This window comes from Panulirus ornatus, chromosome 48 (genome assembly GCF_036320965.1).
Source record: "Panulirus ornatus isolate Po-2019 chromosome 48, ASM3632096v1, whole genome shotgun sequence".
Lineage (NCBI taxonomy): Eukaryota > Metazoa > Arthropoda > Malacostraca > Decapoda > Palinuridae > Panulirus > Panulirus ornatus.
Genome location: NC_092271.1, coordinates 15,843,473 through 15,858,230, shown reverse-complemented (window position 1 = coordinate 15,858,230; position 14,758 = coordinate 15,843,473). Strand labels below are relative to the sequence as shown.

At 41.6% G+C, this 14,758-nt stretch overlaps 1 protein-coding gene across 1 annotated transcript in view; it reads left to right on the top strand.

Annotated features, from left to right (window-relative positions):
- AGO1 (protein argonaute-2) overlaps positions 1-14,758 on the top strand; it is a 237,315-nt gene that overhangs the window by 35,912 nt on the left and 186,645 nt on the right. The window contains exon 6 of the mRNA XM_071690453.1: positions 7,504-7,678. Coding sequence (XP_071546554.1) covers positions 7,504-7,678 — 175 coding nt within the window. The remainder of the gene's footprint in view (positions 1-7,503; positions 7,679-14,758) is intronic.

Here is a 14,758-nt window from a genome sequence, read left to right as displayed (position 1 = left end):
CTCTCAAAACTTCACAGTTACACTTTAGCTGTCTTTTCCTTATTACCTCTTCTTCCATTTCTATGTTTAATTAACTTAGTGCTGGTGTGTGATGTTTTCTTTCTGTATCTCTCACAGTTTTGTTTGCATTCAACCTTTATCCATCTAAATTTAAGTGAGAATGTTCATGCATATGATGCTAGAATTTACTGATTAGTATTGACAAGCATATAGTGTCAGCCAGATGTATATGATTTAGAAAGGAATTGATGTGGATGTGGAATGGTAATTTGTGAGATTGTTTAAGGAAGTATAATAAAGGAATATGTTACAAAGAGGATGTGATCTGTCAGGAGAGCCTGTTTAAGGAAGTGTAATAAAGGAATATGTTACAAAGAGGATGTGATCTGTCAGTAGAGCCAAAAATTATTGAGATAAGTTTACGAGAAGAAGCATGCATGGGCTGCCTTGATGGATAGTACATGGAGAATATGTTTATGGTAACTTGTGGATGTTATTGTTTATGATCACAACACATTCAAGGACCACTTAAATTTAAGGCTGCATAGATTCAGATTTTGGTTGCAGTGGTTGATTCACAGTCCACCCAGCCTCTGCTAGGTGCTGGGTACCTGGCTGGGGCATCTGGGGTAAACCATGGAGAGGTCTATGAGGCTTGGTTGTGGTTAGAGAGCTGTGGTTTCTGTGCATTACACATAGTAAAGAATAGATTATCAAATATGGCCTTGCTTTGTCCGGTCCCAGTGCTACTATGCTTACGCAGGAAATGGCGATCAAATTGGAAAAATGTGTTATTTATTTATTTATTTTGCTTTGTCGCTGTCTCCCGCGTTAGCGAGGTAGCGCAAGGAAACAGATGTAAGAGTGGCCCAACCCACCCACATACACATGTATATACATACATGTCCACACATGCAAATATACATACCCATACATCTCAACATATATATATATATATATATATATACACACAGACATATACATATATACACATGTACATAATTCATACTGTCTGCCTTTATTCATTCCCATTGCCACCCCGCCACACATGAAATAACCAGCTCCCCCCTGCATGTGCACAAGGTACTGCTAGGAAAAGACCACAAAGGCCACATTTGTTCACACTCAATCTCTAACTGTCATGTGATAATGCACTGAAACCACAGCTCCCTTTCCACATCCAGGCCCCACAGAACTTTCCATGGTTTACCCCAGACACTTCACATGCCCTTGTTCAATCCATATGGTATATGGATTGTTAGGGAGGTGAATGCAAGAGTTTTGGAAAGAGGGGCAAGTATGAAGTCTGTTGGGGATGAGAGAGCTTGGGAAGTGAGTCAGTTGTTGTTCGCTGATGATACAGCGCTGGTGGCTGATTCATGTGAGAAACTGCAGAAGCTGGTGACTGAGTTTGGTAAAGTGTGTGAAAGAAGAAAGTTAAGAGTAAATGTGAATAAGAGCAAGGTTAATAGGTACAGTAGGGTTGAGGGTCAAGTCAATTGGGAGGTGAGTTTGAATGGAGAAAAACTGGAGGAAGTGAAGTGTTTTAGATATCTGGGAGTGGATCTGGCAGCGGATGGAACCATGGAAGTGGAAGTGGATCATAGGGTGGGGGAGGGGGCGAAAATTCTGGGAGCCTTGAAGAATGTGCAGAAGTCGAGAACATTATCTCGGAAAGCAAAAATGGGTATGTTTGAAGGAATAGTGGTTCCAACAATGTTGTATGGTTGCGAGGCGTGGGCTATGGATAGAGTTGTGCGCAGGAGGATGGATGTGCTGGAAATGAGATGTTTGAGGACAATATGTGGTGTGAGGTGGTTTGATCGAGTAAGTAACGTAAGGGTAAGAGAGATGTGTGGAAATAAAAAGAGCGTGGTTGAGAGAGCAGAAGAGGGTGTTTTGAAATGGTTCGGGCACATGGAGAGAATGAGTGAGGAAAGATTGACCAAGAGAATATATGTGTCGGAGGTGGAGGGAACGAGGAGAAGAGGGAGACCAAATTGGAGGTGGAAAGATGGAGTGAAAAAGGTTTTGTGTGATCGGGGCCTGAACATGCAGGAGGGTGAAAGGAGGGCAAGAATAGAGTAAATTGGAGCGATGTGGTATACAGGGGTTGACGTGCTTTCAGTGGATTGAATCAAGGCATGTGAAGCGTCTGGGGTAAACCATGGAAAGCTGTGTAGGTATGTATATTTGCGTGTGTGGACGTATGTATATACATGTGTATGGGGGGGGGGGTTGGGCCATTTCTTTCATCTGTTTCCTTGCGCTACCTCACAAACGCGGGAGACAGCGACAAAGTATAAAAAAAAAAAATATATATATATATATATATATATATATATATATATATATATATATATATATATATATATATATATATATATATATACATACATACGTATGGCATGTGTACGTGTAGGAAGAGAGGAAAGTGATTGGTTCTCAGTGAATGTAGGTTTGCAGCAGGGGTGTGTGATGTCTAAATGGTTGTTTAATTTGTTTATGGATAGGGTTGTTAGGGAGGTGAATGCAAGAGTTTTAGAAAGAGGGGCAAGTATGAAGTCTGTTGGGGATGAGAGAGCTTGGGAAGTGAGTCAGTTGTTGTTCGCTGATGATACAGCGCTGGTGGCTGATTCGTGTGAGAAACTGCAGAAGCTGGTGACTGAGTTTTGTAAAGTTTGTGAAAGAAAAAAGTTAAGAGCAAATGTGAATAAGAGCAAGGTGATTAGGTACAGTAGGGTTGAGGGTCAAGTGAATTGGGAGGTAAGTTTGAATGGAGAAAAACTGGAGGAAGTAAAGTGTTTTAGATATCTGGGAGTGGATCTGGCAGCGGATGGAACCATGGAAGCGGAAGTGGATCATAGGGTGGGGGAGGGGGCGAAAATCCTGGGAGCCTTGAAGAATGTGTTGAAGTCGAGAACATTATCTCGGAAAGCAGAAATGGGTATGTTTGAAGGAATAGTGGTTCCAACAATGTTGTATGGTTGCGAGGCGTGGGCTATGGATAGAGTTGTGCGGATGGAACCATGGAAGCGGAAGTGGTTGAGAGAGCAGAAGAGGGTGTTTTGAAATGGTTTGGGCACATGGAGAGAATGAGTGAGGAGAGATTGACCAAGAGGATATATGTGTCGGAGGTGGAGGGAACGAGGAGAAGAGGGAGACCAAATTGGAGGTGGAAAGATGGAGTGAAAAAGATTTTGTGTGATCAGGGCCTGAACATGCAGGAGGGTGAAAGGAGGGCAAGAAATAGAGTGAAGTGGAGTCATGTGGTATACAGGGGTTGACGTGCTGTCAGTGGATTGAAGCAAGGCATGTGAAGCGTCTGGGGTAAACCATGGAAAGCTGTGTAGGTATGTATATTTGCGTGTGTGGACGTGTGTATGTACATGTGTATGGGGGGGGGGGGGGTTGGGCCATTTCTTTCGTCTGTTTCCTTGCGCTACCTCGCAAACGCGGGAGACAGCGACAAAGTATAAAAAAAAAAAAAAAAAAAAAAATATATATATATATATATATATATATATATATATATACAGTATTCCTGGTAAATTATATGGGAGGGTATTGATTGAGAGGGTGAAGGCATGTACAGAGCATCAGATTGGGGAAGAGCAGTGCGGTTTCAGAAGTGGTAGAGGATGTGTGGATCAGGTGTTTGCTTTGAAGAATGTATGTGAGAAATACTTAGAAAAGCAAATGGATTTGTATGTAGCATTTATGGATCTGGAGAAGGCATATGATAGAGTTGATAGAGATGCTCTGTGGAAGGTATTAAGAATATATGGTGTGGGAGGCAAGTTGTTAGAAGCAGTGAAAAGTTTTTATCGAGGATGTAAGGCATGTGTACGTGTAGGAAGAGAGGAAAGTGATTGGTTCTCAGTGAATGTAGGTTTGCGGCAGGGGTGTGTGATGTCTCCATGGTTGTTTAATTTGTTTGTGGATGGGGTTGTTAGGGAGGTAAATGCAAGAGTCCTGGAAAGAGGGGCAAGTATGAAGTCTGTTGGGGATGAGAGAGCTTGGGAAGTGAGTCAGTTGTTGTTCGCTGATGATACAGCGCTGGTGGCTGATTCATGTGAGAAACTGCAGAAGCTGGTGACTGAGTTTGGGAAAGTGTGTGGAAGAAGAAAGTTAAGAGTAAATGTGAATAAGAGCAAGGTTATTAGGTACAGTAGGGTTGAGGGTCAAGTCAATTGGGAGGTGAGTTTGAATGGAGAAAAACTGGAGGAAGTGAAGTGTTTTAGATATCTGGGAGTGGATCTGTCAGCGGATGGAACCATGGAAGCGGAAGTGGATCATAGGGTGGGGGAGGGGGCGAAAATTTTGGGAGCCTTGAAAAATGTGTGGAAGTCGAGAACATTATCTCGGAAAGCAAAAATGGGTATGTTTGAAGGAATAGTGGTTCCAACAATGTTGTATGGTTGCGAGGCGTGGGCTATGGATAGAGTTGTGCGCAGGAGGATGGATGTGCTGGAAATGAGATGTTTGAGGACAATGTGTGGTGTGAGGTGGTTTGATCGAGTAAGTAACGTAAGGGTAAGAGAGATGTGTGGAAATAAAAAGAGCGTGGTTGAGAGAGCAGAAGAGGGTGTTTTGAAATGGTTTGGGCACATGGAGAGAATGAGTGAGGAAAGATTGACCAAGAGGATATATGTGTCGGAGGTGGAGGGAACGAGGAGAAGAGGGAGACCAAATTGGAGGTGGAAAGATGGAGTGAAAAAGATTTTGTGTGATCGGGGCCTGAACATGCAGGAGGGTGAAAGGAGGGCAAGGAATAGAGTGAATTGGAGCGATGTGGTATACCGGGGTTGACGTGCTGTCAGTGGAGTGAATCAAGGCATGTGAAGCGTCTGGGGTAAACCATGGAAAGCTGTGTAGGTATGTATATTTGCGTGTGTGGACGTGTGTATGTACATGTGTATGGGGGGGGGTTGGGCCATTTCTTTCGTCTGTTTCCTTGCGCTACCTCGCAAACGCGGGAGACAGCGACAAAGTATAAAAAAAAAAAAAAAAAAAAAAAAATATACAGTCTCTTTGAAGAAGTTCTACCTTTAAAGGAGTCAGTCATTTCACTGCTATCAGAAGTATTATGGTATGTATGCATTATACATGACAGCTAGAGACTGAGGGTGAACGAATGTGGTCTTTTTGTCTGTATTCCTGACGTTACCTCACTGAAGCAGGGGATAGCGATGCTGGTTTCCTTTGGGGTTGGGCCGTGACAGGAATGGATGAAGGCAAGCAAGTATGAATACATATGTGTGTATGTATGTAGTATCTGCATATGTGTACGTATATGTATATGTGCATATGTGGGCGTTTATGTATATTTATTTGTATATGAGTGGATGGGCCATTCTTTGTCTTTTTCCTGGCACTATATCATGAATGTGGGAAACAGTGATTATGTATAACTAATGGAATATTTAGGTAAATGTATGTATATGTATATGTGCATGTATGGGCTTTTATGCATATGTATGTGTATATGAGTGGATGGGCCATTCTTCGTCTGTTTCCTGGTGATATCTCTGACACAGGAAACAGTAATTAAGTATAATGATTACAATAATAGAAGAAAAATGATAATAGTTCTCCATTCATAGATGTTGCACTTATCAGAATTGAGAGAGGAAATATGTTTAGTTTAAGAAAAAATGGAAAGAGGGTTGCAGTGTGGAAAGTGGAATCATCAGCATAAGAGTGAGTAGGATAAGAAGTTGAAGAAAATCATTTATAGAGAAGAAAGAGGGTAGTCATTAGGACATTACCCAAAGTGACTTCACTCTTTATAGAAATGGAAGAGGAAGTCGCTCCATTGGTGACACCTGCAGTGGAAGAGCTAGAGAGGTTATGCTTTATGAAATGGAAAATAGAAAAGCCAGAGGAAAAAGGTTTAGAAATCAAAGACATATGCCACATCCTGTTAAATGCTTTGGAGATGTTAAGGGTCATAACAAAAGTTTCATCAAAGTCCCTGAGGTGAGCCACATGAGAGAGGTCTATAGTGGACATAGCGCTTCAGAATTCTTGTTGGTGATGATAAAGAAGGAGGTGGATTGTAAGTGTTTCAGAAAATGAGAGTTGAGGAGAGGTTCATCGACTGTGGAATTAGCAGAAGTGTGAGCAGTGGGGCAATATTTGAAATGGGTAGAGTGGTCTTTTCTCTTATGAATAGACAACACAAAGCCATGCTTGTTAGAAAAAGGAAAAGGCTGGATATTTAGACAGGGATGAATTAGTCAAGTAAAGCTTAGACCTAGCTCAGAAGTATACTCTCATAAGACTGAGGAGGTATACATTTGGGTCCTGTGCCATGTCCATATGTAGATGGAAAAGTACTCAGAATTCCTTTGCTTTCTAGTTGCTAGTATAGATGATGTTGCTGACAGTATAGGAGGTTTGTTTTTCTGTTAAAAATCATATGATTCTCATTTATCCTGTAGGTTGTGTTTCCAAACTGAAACTGATAACATTATGATTTCAGGAATTTTTACTAGGATTAACGCTGGGTTTACTTTCTTCAATTAGGTGATTTGTCTCAGTACTAGATTAGTGAGCCTTTGTATCCAGAAGGGAGTTAATTCATATATTAGTAGCAGAATTTGTACATGTACTCTGATATGTTAACAAATGATGGATTACACCTGAATGAACTGGGAGTTATGCTGTTTAGTTGGCTTTATAGTGAGTCAGAATGTACATTTTTGTTAAAAAGCACAGCTCGTGTGGAGCAGACCCATCCTCCACAGTATGTACTAATAGAAGCACATCTCAGTTTTGTGTTAGAATTTTTATTATCAATTGATTATATGTAAGAAAATTTTAGAGTTAGATGCAACTGTAATATGTCATCTTTATTCTCTGATATATTTGTTTCAGCCATTGATAGTATTATTGACTTAATTTTTTTAGAAATTAATGGTAGGTTTCAACAAGAAAATAACAGAGGTGTCAGTTTATAGGTCCCCACACAGTCACAAGAGGTAGATGAAAGGATTTATGATTAGTTAACAGAAACCTATAATGAGCACGATTCAGTTATAGTAGGAGATTTTAGGAAGGACTTAAATTGAAATGCTCGACTGTGATTCCAAGAATCTGATTACTTTTATTTTTAATGTGTCTTTGTACTGCTGTCTTGGCTTCAGTTAAGCAGAACTTTTTACACTGAAGGCTTTCCCTTCTTATCTTGTTGTTGTTTAACAGCTTTCATACTGTAGCATGCATTAGGTAGAGCATATAGGAACATTTTGCTGTCATTTAGTTTAACAAGGGCGTTTGGATTGATCACGATAAAGTATGAAGTAGTTTTTGAGGATAGTCTGTGTTTTCATTACAGTATGTGTGATGTGTGTTCTGATTAAACAGTTGTTCATTTGTTCCTGATGCTTTCTCACTACAGCCAGATAAACATTGAAGTTTTCCCATTTTTTTTCTGTGTGTGTGTGTGTTCATTATAATTAGGGTTTTATGCATATGATTTTTTTTCCTTTTCATTAGGCATTGGATGTAGTTATGCGCCACTTGCCTTCCATGACTTATACACCAGTGGGCAGGTCTTTTTTCTCTGCCCCAGATGGGTACTATCACCCACTAGGTGGTGGGCGGGAAGTGTGGTTTGGCTTCCATCAAAGTGTACGACCATCTCAATGGAAGATGATGCTTAATATTGATGGTAAGTGATTTTTATGTTCTATGCAAAGCATCTTTTTTATTGGGATTATGTATTAGCATTGTATGTGTGAACTTAAATGAGGTGTTTCCATGGAAGTGTACTTTATTGTATCTCCATATCATTATGAGTTTTGTTTTGTCTATCTCTCTTATCTTTGATGCCTGATCTGTCTTGAGACTTCAGTCAAGGGGTGGTCACGGCAAAAGAGTCTCCTCTTATTCCTGTCCTTTCATGCTTCCCTCAAATAACACCATTGTATATATTCTTTCACCATTTCTTTCTCTCCAGTACTCTTCCACTCTACTTCTCCATGTTACCTCTAATACCAACCCCTTTATTTTTGCCATCATACTCTCTCTTTGTAAGCTCCCTGTCATGTTTAGTCCATTTTACTAAAACGTTTGTCTTAATATGATGATTATGATGATGATGTGAGGTCTAAGAGTTTAACTGGTGAAGGCTCCAATTTTAGACAAGAGTCCTCCTTAAGGTGACATTGTTCATTAAACAAAGAGGGGTTTAAGAGGAATGCCAGTTTTTCTCATGGGGTGGGACATGATTCCTAGTAGGCCATGGGTAGGTTTCCAGTGTGGTTGCCAGCTGCTTGAAGCAGCTTTCCTTCCACACCACATATTCTTAAGACCTTCCACAAAGCATATCTGTCAGTACAATCATATACCTTCTCCAAATCAATAAATGCCATTTACAGATCCATCTGTTTTTCTCAATATTTCTCATATTCATTAAAACAAATGCCTGATCCACACAACCTTTACCAATTCTGAAACTATACTGCTTCTCCCCAATCTGATGCCTTTATCATCTCAATCAATGCACTCCCACTCAACTTACCAGGTATACTCAACAAAGTTATACCTCTGTAGGTTGAACATTCACCTCTTGCCTTTATACAGTGGGTCAACATTCTGCCAATCTTCAGGCACTTCACCATGAACCATAAATGAATTGAATATCCTTTCCAACCAGTCAACAACAAAGTCACCCCCTTTCCAAATAAAATCAACAGCAGTGCTATCCGCTCCAGCCGCCCTGTCGGATTTTGTCTTATGCAAAGCTTTTACCTCCACTTCTCTCTTCACAGAACCACTCTTGATGACTCTTTCGCTTTACCATACCATCCCAACCAAAATACCGTACATTTACCACGCTTTCATCAAACACATTTAAAAGTCCTTCTAAATACTCATTCCATCTCCTCCTCGCTTCATCACTGCTTGTCATCACTTTCCCTTTTGCTGGCTTCACTGATTTTCCCATTTGTTCTCATGTCCTCTGCACATTATTTAGCACCTTCCAAAGCATCTTATTCTCCCAAAAGTTTACTGATACTTGCTTACCCCAACACTCATTTGCCATCTTTTTCATCCTTTGGACCTTCATCTTGACCTGTTGCTGCTTTCTCTTATACATCTCCCAATCATTTACATACCTTCCCTGTAAGTACCACCCAAATGCCTCTCTTCTCTTTCACTCACAACTTTACTTCATCACACCACTCTAACCTTTCTATTCTGCCCACCTCCCACCTTTTGCATGCCATGAGCATCTCTTGCACATGACATTACTGCTTCCTTAAGTATCTCCCATTCCTCACTCACTCCCCTCTTTTCATTTACTCTCATCTTTTGCCATTCAACACTCAATATCTCCTAGCATTTATTTCTTCACACAGGTCTCCTTTCCAAACTCACTCACTCTCACCACTCCCTTCTCCCCAACATTGTTTCCTCTTTTTCTGAAACCTTTGCACTTGCCTCCACAAGATCAGACATCCCACCAGCTATCCCCCTCAGCACATTTTCATGCAAAAGTCTCTCTTTTACATGCCTACCTATTGATATGTAATCTGATAATGCCCACTGACCATATCTTTTATTCACATATGTACACTGGTGTATATCCCTCCTTTTACACCACGTATTTCCAGTTGCCAGTCCTTTTTCAGCCCACAGCTCCACATGCTGTTCATCTCCATTTGTAACACACACACACACACACACACACACACACATATATATATATATATATATATATATATATATATATATATATATTTTTTTTTTTCATACTATTCGCTATTTCCCGTGATAGCGAGGTAGCGTTAAGAACAGAGGACTGGGCCTTTGAGGGAATATCCTCTCCTGGACCTCTTCTCTGTTCCTTCTTTTGGAAAATTAAAAAAAAAAAAACGAGAGGGGAGGATTTCCAGCCCCCCACTCCCTTCCCTTTTAGTCGCCTTCTACGACACGCAGGGAATACGTGGGAAGTATTCTTTCTCCCCTATCCCCAGGGAATATATATATATATATATATATATGAGTTTGGTAAAGTGTGTGGAAGAAGAAAGTTAAGAGTAAATGTGAATAAGAGCAAGGTTATTAGGTACAGTAGGGTTGAGGGTCAAGTCAATTGGGAGGTGAGTTTGAATGGAGAAAAACTGGAGGAAATGAAGTGTTTTAGATATCTGGGAGTGGATCTGGCAGCGGATGGAACCATGGAAGCGGAAGTGGATCATAAGGTGGGGGAGGGGGCAAAAATTCTGGGGGCCTTGAAGAATGTGTGGAAGTCGAAAACATTATCTCGGAAAGCAAAAATGGGTATGTATGAAGGAATAGTGGTTCCAACAATGTTGTATGGTTGCGAGGCGTGGGCTATGGATAGAGTTGTGCGCAGGAGGATGGATGTGCTGGAAATGAGATGTTTGAGGACAATGTGTGGTGTGAGGTGGTTTGATCGAGTGAGTAACGTAAGGGTAAGAGAGATGTGTGGAAATAAAAAGAGCGTGGTTGAGAGAGCAGAAGAGGGTGTTTTGAAGTGGTTTGGGCACATGGAGAGGATGAGTGAGGAAAGATTGACCAAGAGGATATATGTGTCAGAGGTGGAGGGAACAAGGAGAAGAGGGAGACCAAATTGGAGGTGGAAAGATGGAGTGAAAAAGATTTTGTGTGATCGGGGCCTGAACATGCAGGAGGGTGAAAGGAGGGCAAGGAATAGAGTGAATTGGAGCGATGTGGTATACCGGGGTTGACGTGCTGTCAGTGGATTGAATCAAGGCATGTGAAGCGTCTGGGGTAAGCCATGGAAAGCTGTGTAGGTATGTATATTTGCGTGTGTGGACGTATGTATATACATGTGTATGGGGGGGGTTGGGCCATTTCTTTTGTCTGTTTCCTTGCGCTACCTCGCAAACGCGGGAGACAGCGACAAAGTATAATAAATAGATATAAATATATATAGGGGAGAAAGAATACTTCCCACGTATTCCCTGCGTGTCGTAGAAGGCGACTAAAAGGGGAGGGAGCGGGGGGCTGGAAATCTTCCCCTCTCACTTTTTTTTTTAATTTTCCAAAAGAGGGAACAGAGAAGGGGCCCAGGTGAGGATATTCCCTCAATGGCCCAGTCCTCTGTTCTCAACGCTACCTCGCTAATGCGGGAAATGGCGAATAGTATGAAAGAAAAGAAAAAGATATATATATATATATATATATATATATATATATATATATATATATATATATATATATATATAAGTGTGTGAAAGAAGAAAGTTAAGAGTAAATGTGAATAAGAGTAAGGTTATTAGGTACAGTAGGGTTGAGGGTCAATTCAATTGGGAGGTGAGTTTGAATGGAGAAAAACTGGAGGAAGTGAAGTGTTTTAGATATCTGGGAGTGGATCTGGCAGCGGATGGAACCATGGAAGTGGAAGTGGATCATAGGGTGGGGGAGGGGGCGAAAATTCTGGGAGCCTTGAAGAATGTGTGGAAGTCGAGAACATTATCTCGGAAAGCAAAAATGGGTATGTTTGAAGGAATAGTGGTTCCAACAATGTTGTATGGTTGCGAGGCGTGGACTATGGATAGAGTTGTGCGCAGGAGGATGGATGTGCTGGAAATGAGATGTTTGAGGACAATGTGTGGTGTGAGGTGGTTTGATCGAGTAAGTAACGTAAGGGTAAGAGAGATGTGTGGAAATAAAAAGAGCGTGGTTGAGAGAGCAGAAGAGGGTGTTTTGAAATGGTTTGGTCACATGGAGAGAATGAGTGAGGAAAGATTGACCAAGAGGATATATGTGTCGGAGGTGGAGGGAACGAGGAGAAGAGGGAGACCAAATTGGAGGTGGAAAGATGGAGTGAAAAAGATTTTGTGTGATCGGGGCCTGAACATGCAGGAGGGTGAAAGGAGGGGCAAAGAATAAAGTGAATTGGAGCGATGTGGTATACCGGGGTTGACGTGCTGTCAGTGGATTGAATCAAGGCATGTGTATGGGAGTGGGTTGGGCCATTTCTTTCATCTGTTTCCTTGCGCTACCTCGCAAACGCGGGAGACAGCGACAAAGTATAATAAATAGATATAAATATATATAGGGGAGAAAGAATACTTCCCACGTATTCCCTGCGTGTCGTAGAAGGCGACTAAAAGGGGAGGGAGCGGGGGGCTGGAAATCCTCCCCTCTCACTTTTTTTTTTAATTTTCCAAAAGAGGGAACAGAGAAGGGGCCCAGGTGAGGATATTCCCTCAATGGCCCAGTCCTCTGTTCTCAACGCTACCTCGCTAATGCGGGAAATGGCGAATAGTATGAAAGAAAAGAAAAAAGATATATATATATATATATATATATATATATATATATATATAAGTGTGTGAAAGAAGAAAGTTAAGAGTAGATGTGAATAAGAGCAAGGTTATTAGGTACAGTAGGGTTGAGGGTCAATTCAATTGGGAGGTGAGTTTGAATGGAGAAAAACTGGAGGAAGTGAAGTGTTTTAGATATCTGGGAGTGGATCTGGCAGCGGATGGAACCATGGAAGCGGAAGTGGATCATAGGGTGGGGGAGGGGGCGAAAATTCTGGGAGCCTTGAAGAATGTGTGGAAGTCGAGAACATTATCTCGGAAAGCAAAAATGGGTATGTTTGAAGGAATAGTGGTTCCAACAATGTTGTATGGTTGCGAGGCGTGGACTATGGATAGTTGTGCGCAGGAGGATGGATGTGCTGGAAATGAGATGTTTGAGGACAATGTGTGGTGTGAGGTGGTTTGATCGAGTAAGTAACGTAAGGGTAAGAGAGATGTGTGGAAATAAAAAGAGCGTGGTTGAGAGAGCAGAAGAGGGTGTTTTGAAATGGTTTGGTCACATGGAGAGAATGAGTGAGGAAAGATTGACCAAGAGGATATATGTGTCGGAGGTGGAGGGAACGAGGAGAAGAGGGAGACCAAATTGGAGGTGGAAAGATGGAGTGAAAAAGATTTTGTGTGATCGGGGCCTGAACATGCAGGAGGGTGAAAGGAGGGCAAAGAATAAAGTGAATTGGAGCGATGTGGTATACCGGGGTTGACGTGCTGTCAGTGGATTGAATCAAGGCATGTGTATGGGAGTGGGTTGGGCCATTTCTTTCATCTGTTTCCTTGCGCTACCTCGCAAACGCGGGAGACAGCGACAAAGCAAAAAAAAAAAAAAAAAGAGGGGCAAGTATGAAGTCTGTTGGGGATGAGAGAGCTTGGGAAGTGAGTCAGTTGTTGTTCGCTGATGATACAGTGCTGGTGGCTGATTCATGTGAGAAACTGCAGAAGCTGGTGACTGAGTTTGGAAAAGTGTGTGGAAGAAGAAAGTTAAGAGTAAATGTGAATAAGAGCAAGGTTATTAGGTACAGTAGGGTTGAGGGTCAAGTCAATTGGGAGGTGAGTTTGAATGGAGAAAAACTGGAGGAAGTGAAGTGTTTTAGATATCTGGGAGTGGATCTGGCAGCGGATGGAACCATGGAAGCGGAAGTGGATCATAGGGTGGGGGAGGGGGCGAAAATCCTGGGGGCCTTGAAGAATGTGTGGAAGTCGAGAACATTATCTCGGAAAGCAAAAATGGGTATGTTTGAAGGAATAGTGGTTCCAACAATGTTGTATGGTTGCGAGGCGTGGGCTATGGATAGAGTTGTGCGCAGGAGGATGGATGTGCTGGAAATGAGATGTTTGAGGACAATGTGTGGTGTGAGGTGGTTTGATCGAGTGAGTAATGTAAGGGTAAGAGAGATGTGTGGAAATAAAAAGAGCGTGGTTGAGAGAGCAGAAGAGGGTGTTTTGAAGTGGTTTGGGCACATGGAGAGGATGAGTGAGGAAAGATTGACCAAGAGGATATATGTGTCGGAGGTGGAGGGAACAAGGAGAAGAGGGAGACCAAATTGGAGGTGGAAAGATGGAGTGAAAAAGATTTTGTGTGATCGGGGCCTGAACATGCAGGAGGGTGAAAGGAGGGCAAGGAATAGAGTGAATTGGAGCGATGTGGTATACCGGGGTTGACGTGCTGTCAGTGGATTGAAGCAAGGCATGTGAAGCGTCTGGGGTAAACCATGGAAAGCTGTGTAGGTATGTATATTTGCGTGTGTGGACGTATGTATATGCATGTGTATGGGGGGGGGGGGGTTGGGCCATTTCTTTCGTCTGTTTCCTTGCGCTACCTCGCAAACGCGGGAGACAGCGACAAAGTATAATAAAAAATAAAAAAAAAATATATATATATATCTTTCTTCTTTTCTTTCAAACTATTCGCCATTTCCCGCATTAGCGAGGTTGCATTAAGAACAGAGGACTGGGCCTTTGAGGGAATATCCTCACCTGGCCCCCTTCTCTGTTCCTTCTTTTGGAAAATTAAAAAAAAAAATAGAGAGGGGAGGATTTCCAGCCCCCCGCTCCCATATATATATATATATATATATATATATATATATATATATATATATATATATATATATATATATATATATATGTATATAACAGACTTCATACTTGCCCCTCTTTCCAAAACTCTTGCCTTCACCTCCCTAACGACCCCACATATATATATATATATATATATGAAGTATGAAGTCTGTTGGGGATGAGAGAGCTTGGGAAGTGAGTCAGTTGTTGTTCGCTGATGATACAGCGCTGGTGGCTGATTCATGTGAGAAACTGCAGAAGCTGGTGACTGAGTTTGGTAAAGTGTGTGAAAGAAGAAAGTTAAGAGTAAATGTGAATAAGAGCAAGGTTATTAGGTTCATTAGGGTTGAGGGTCAAGTGAATTGGGAGGT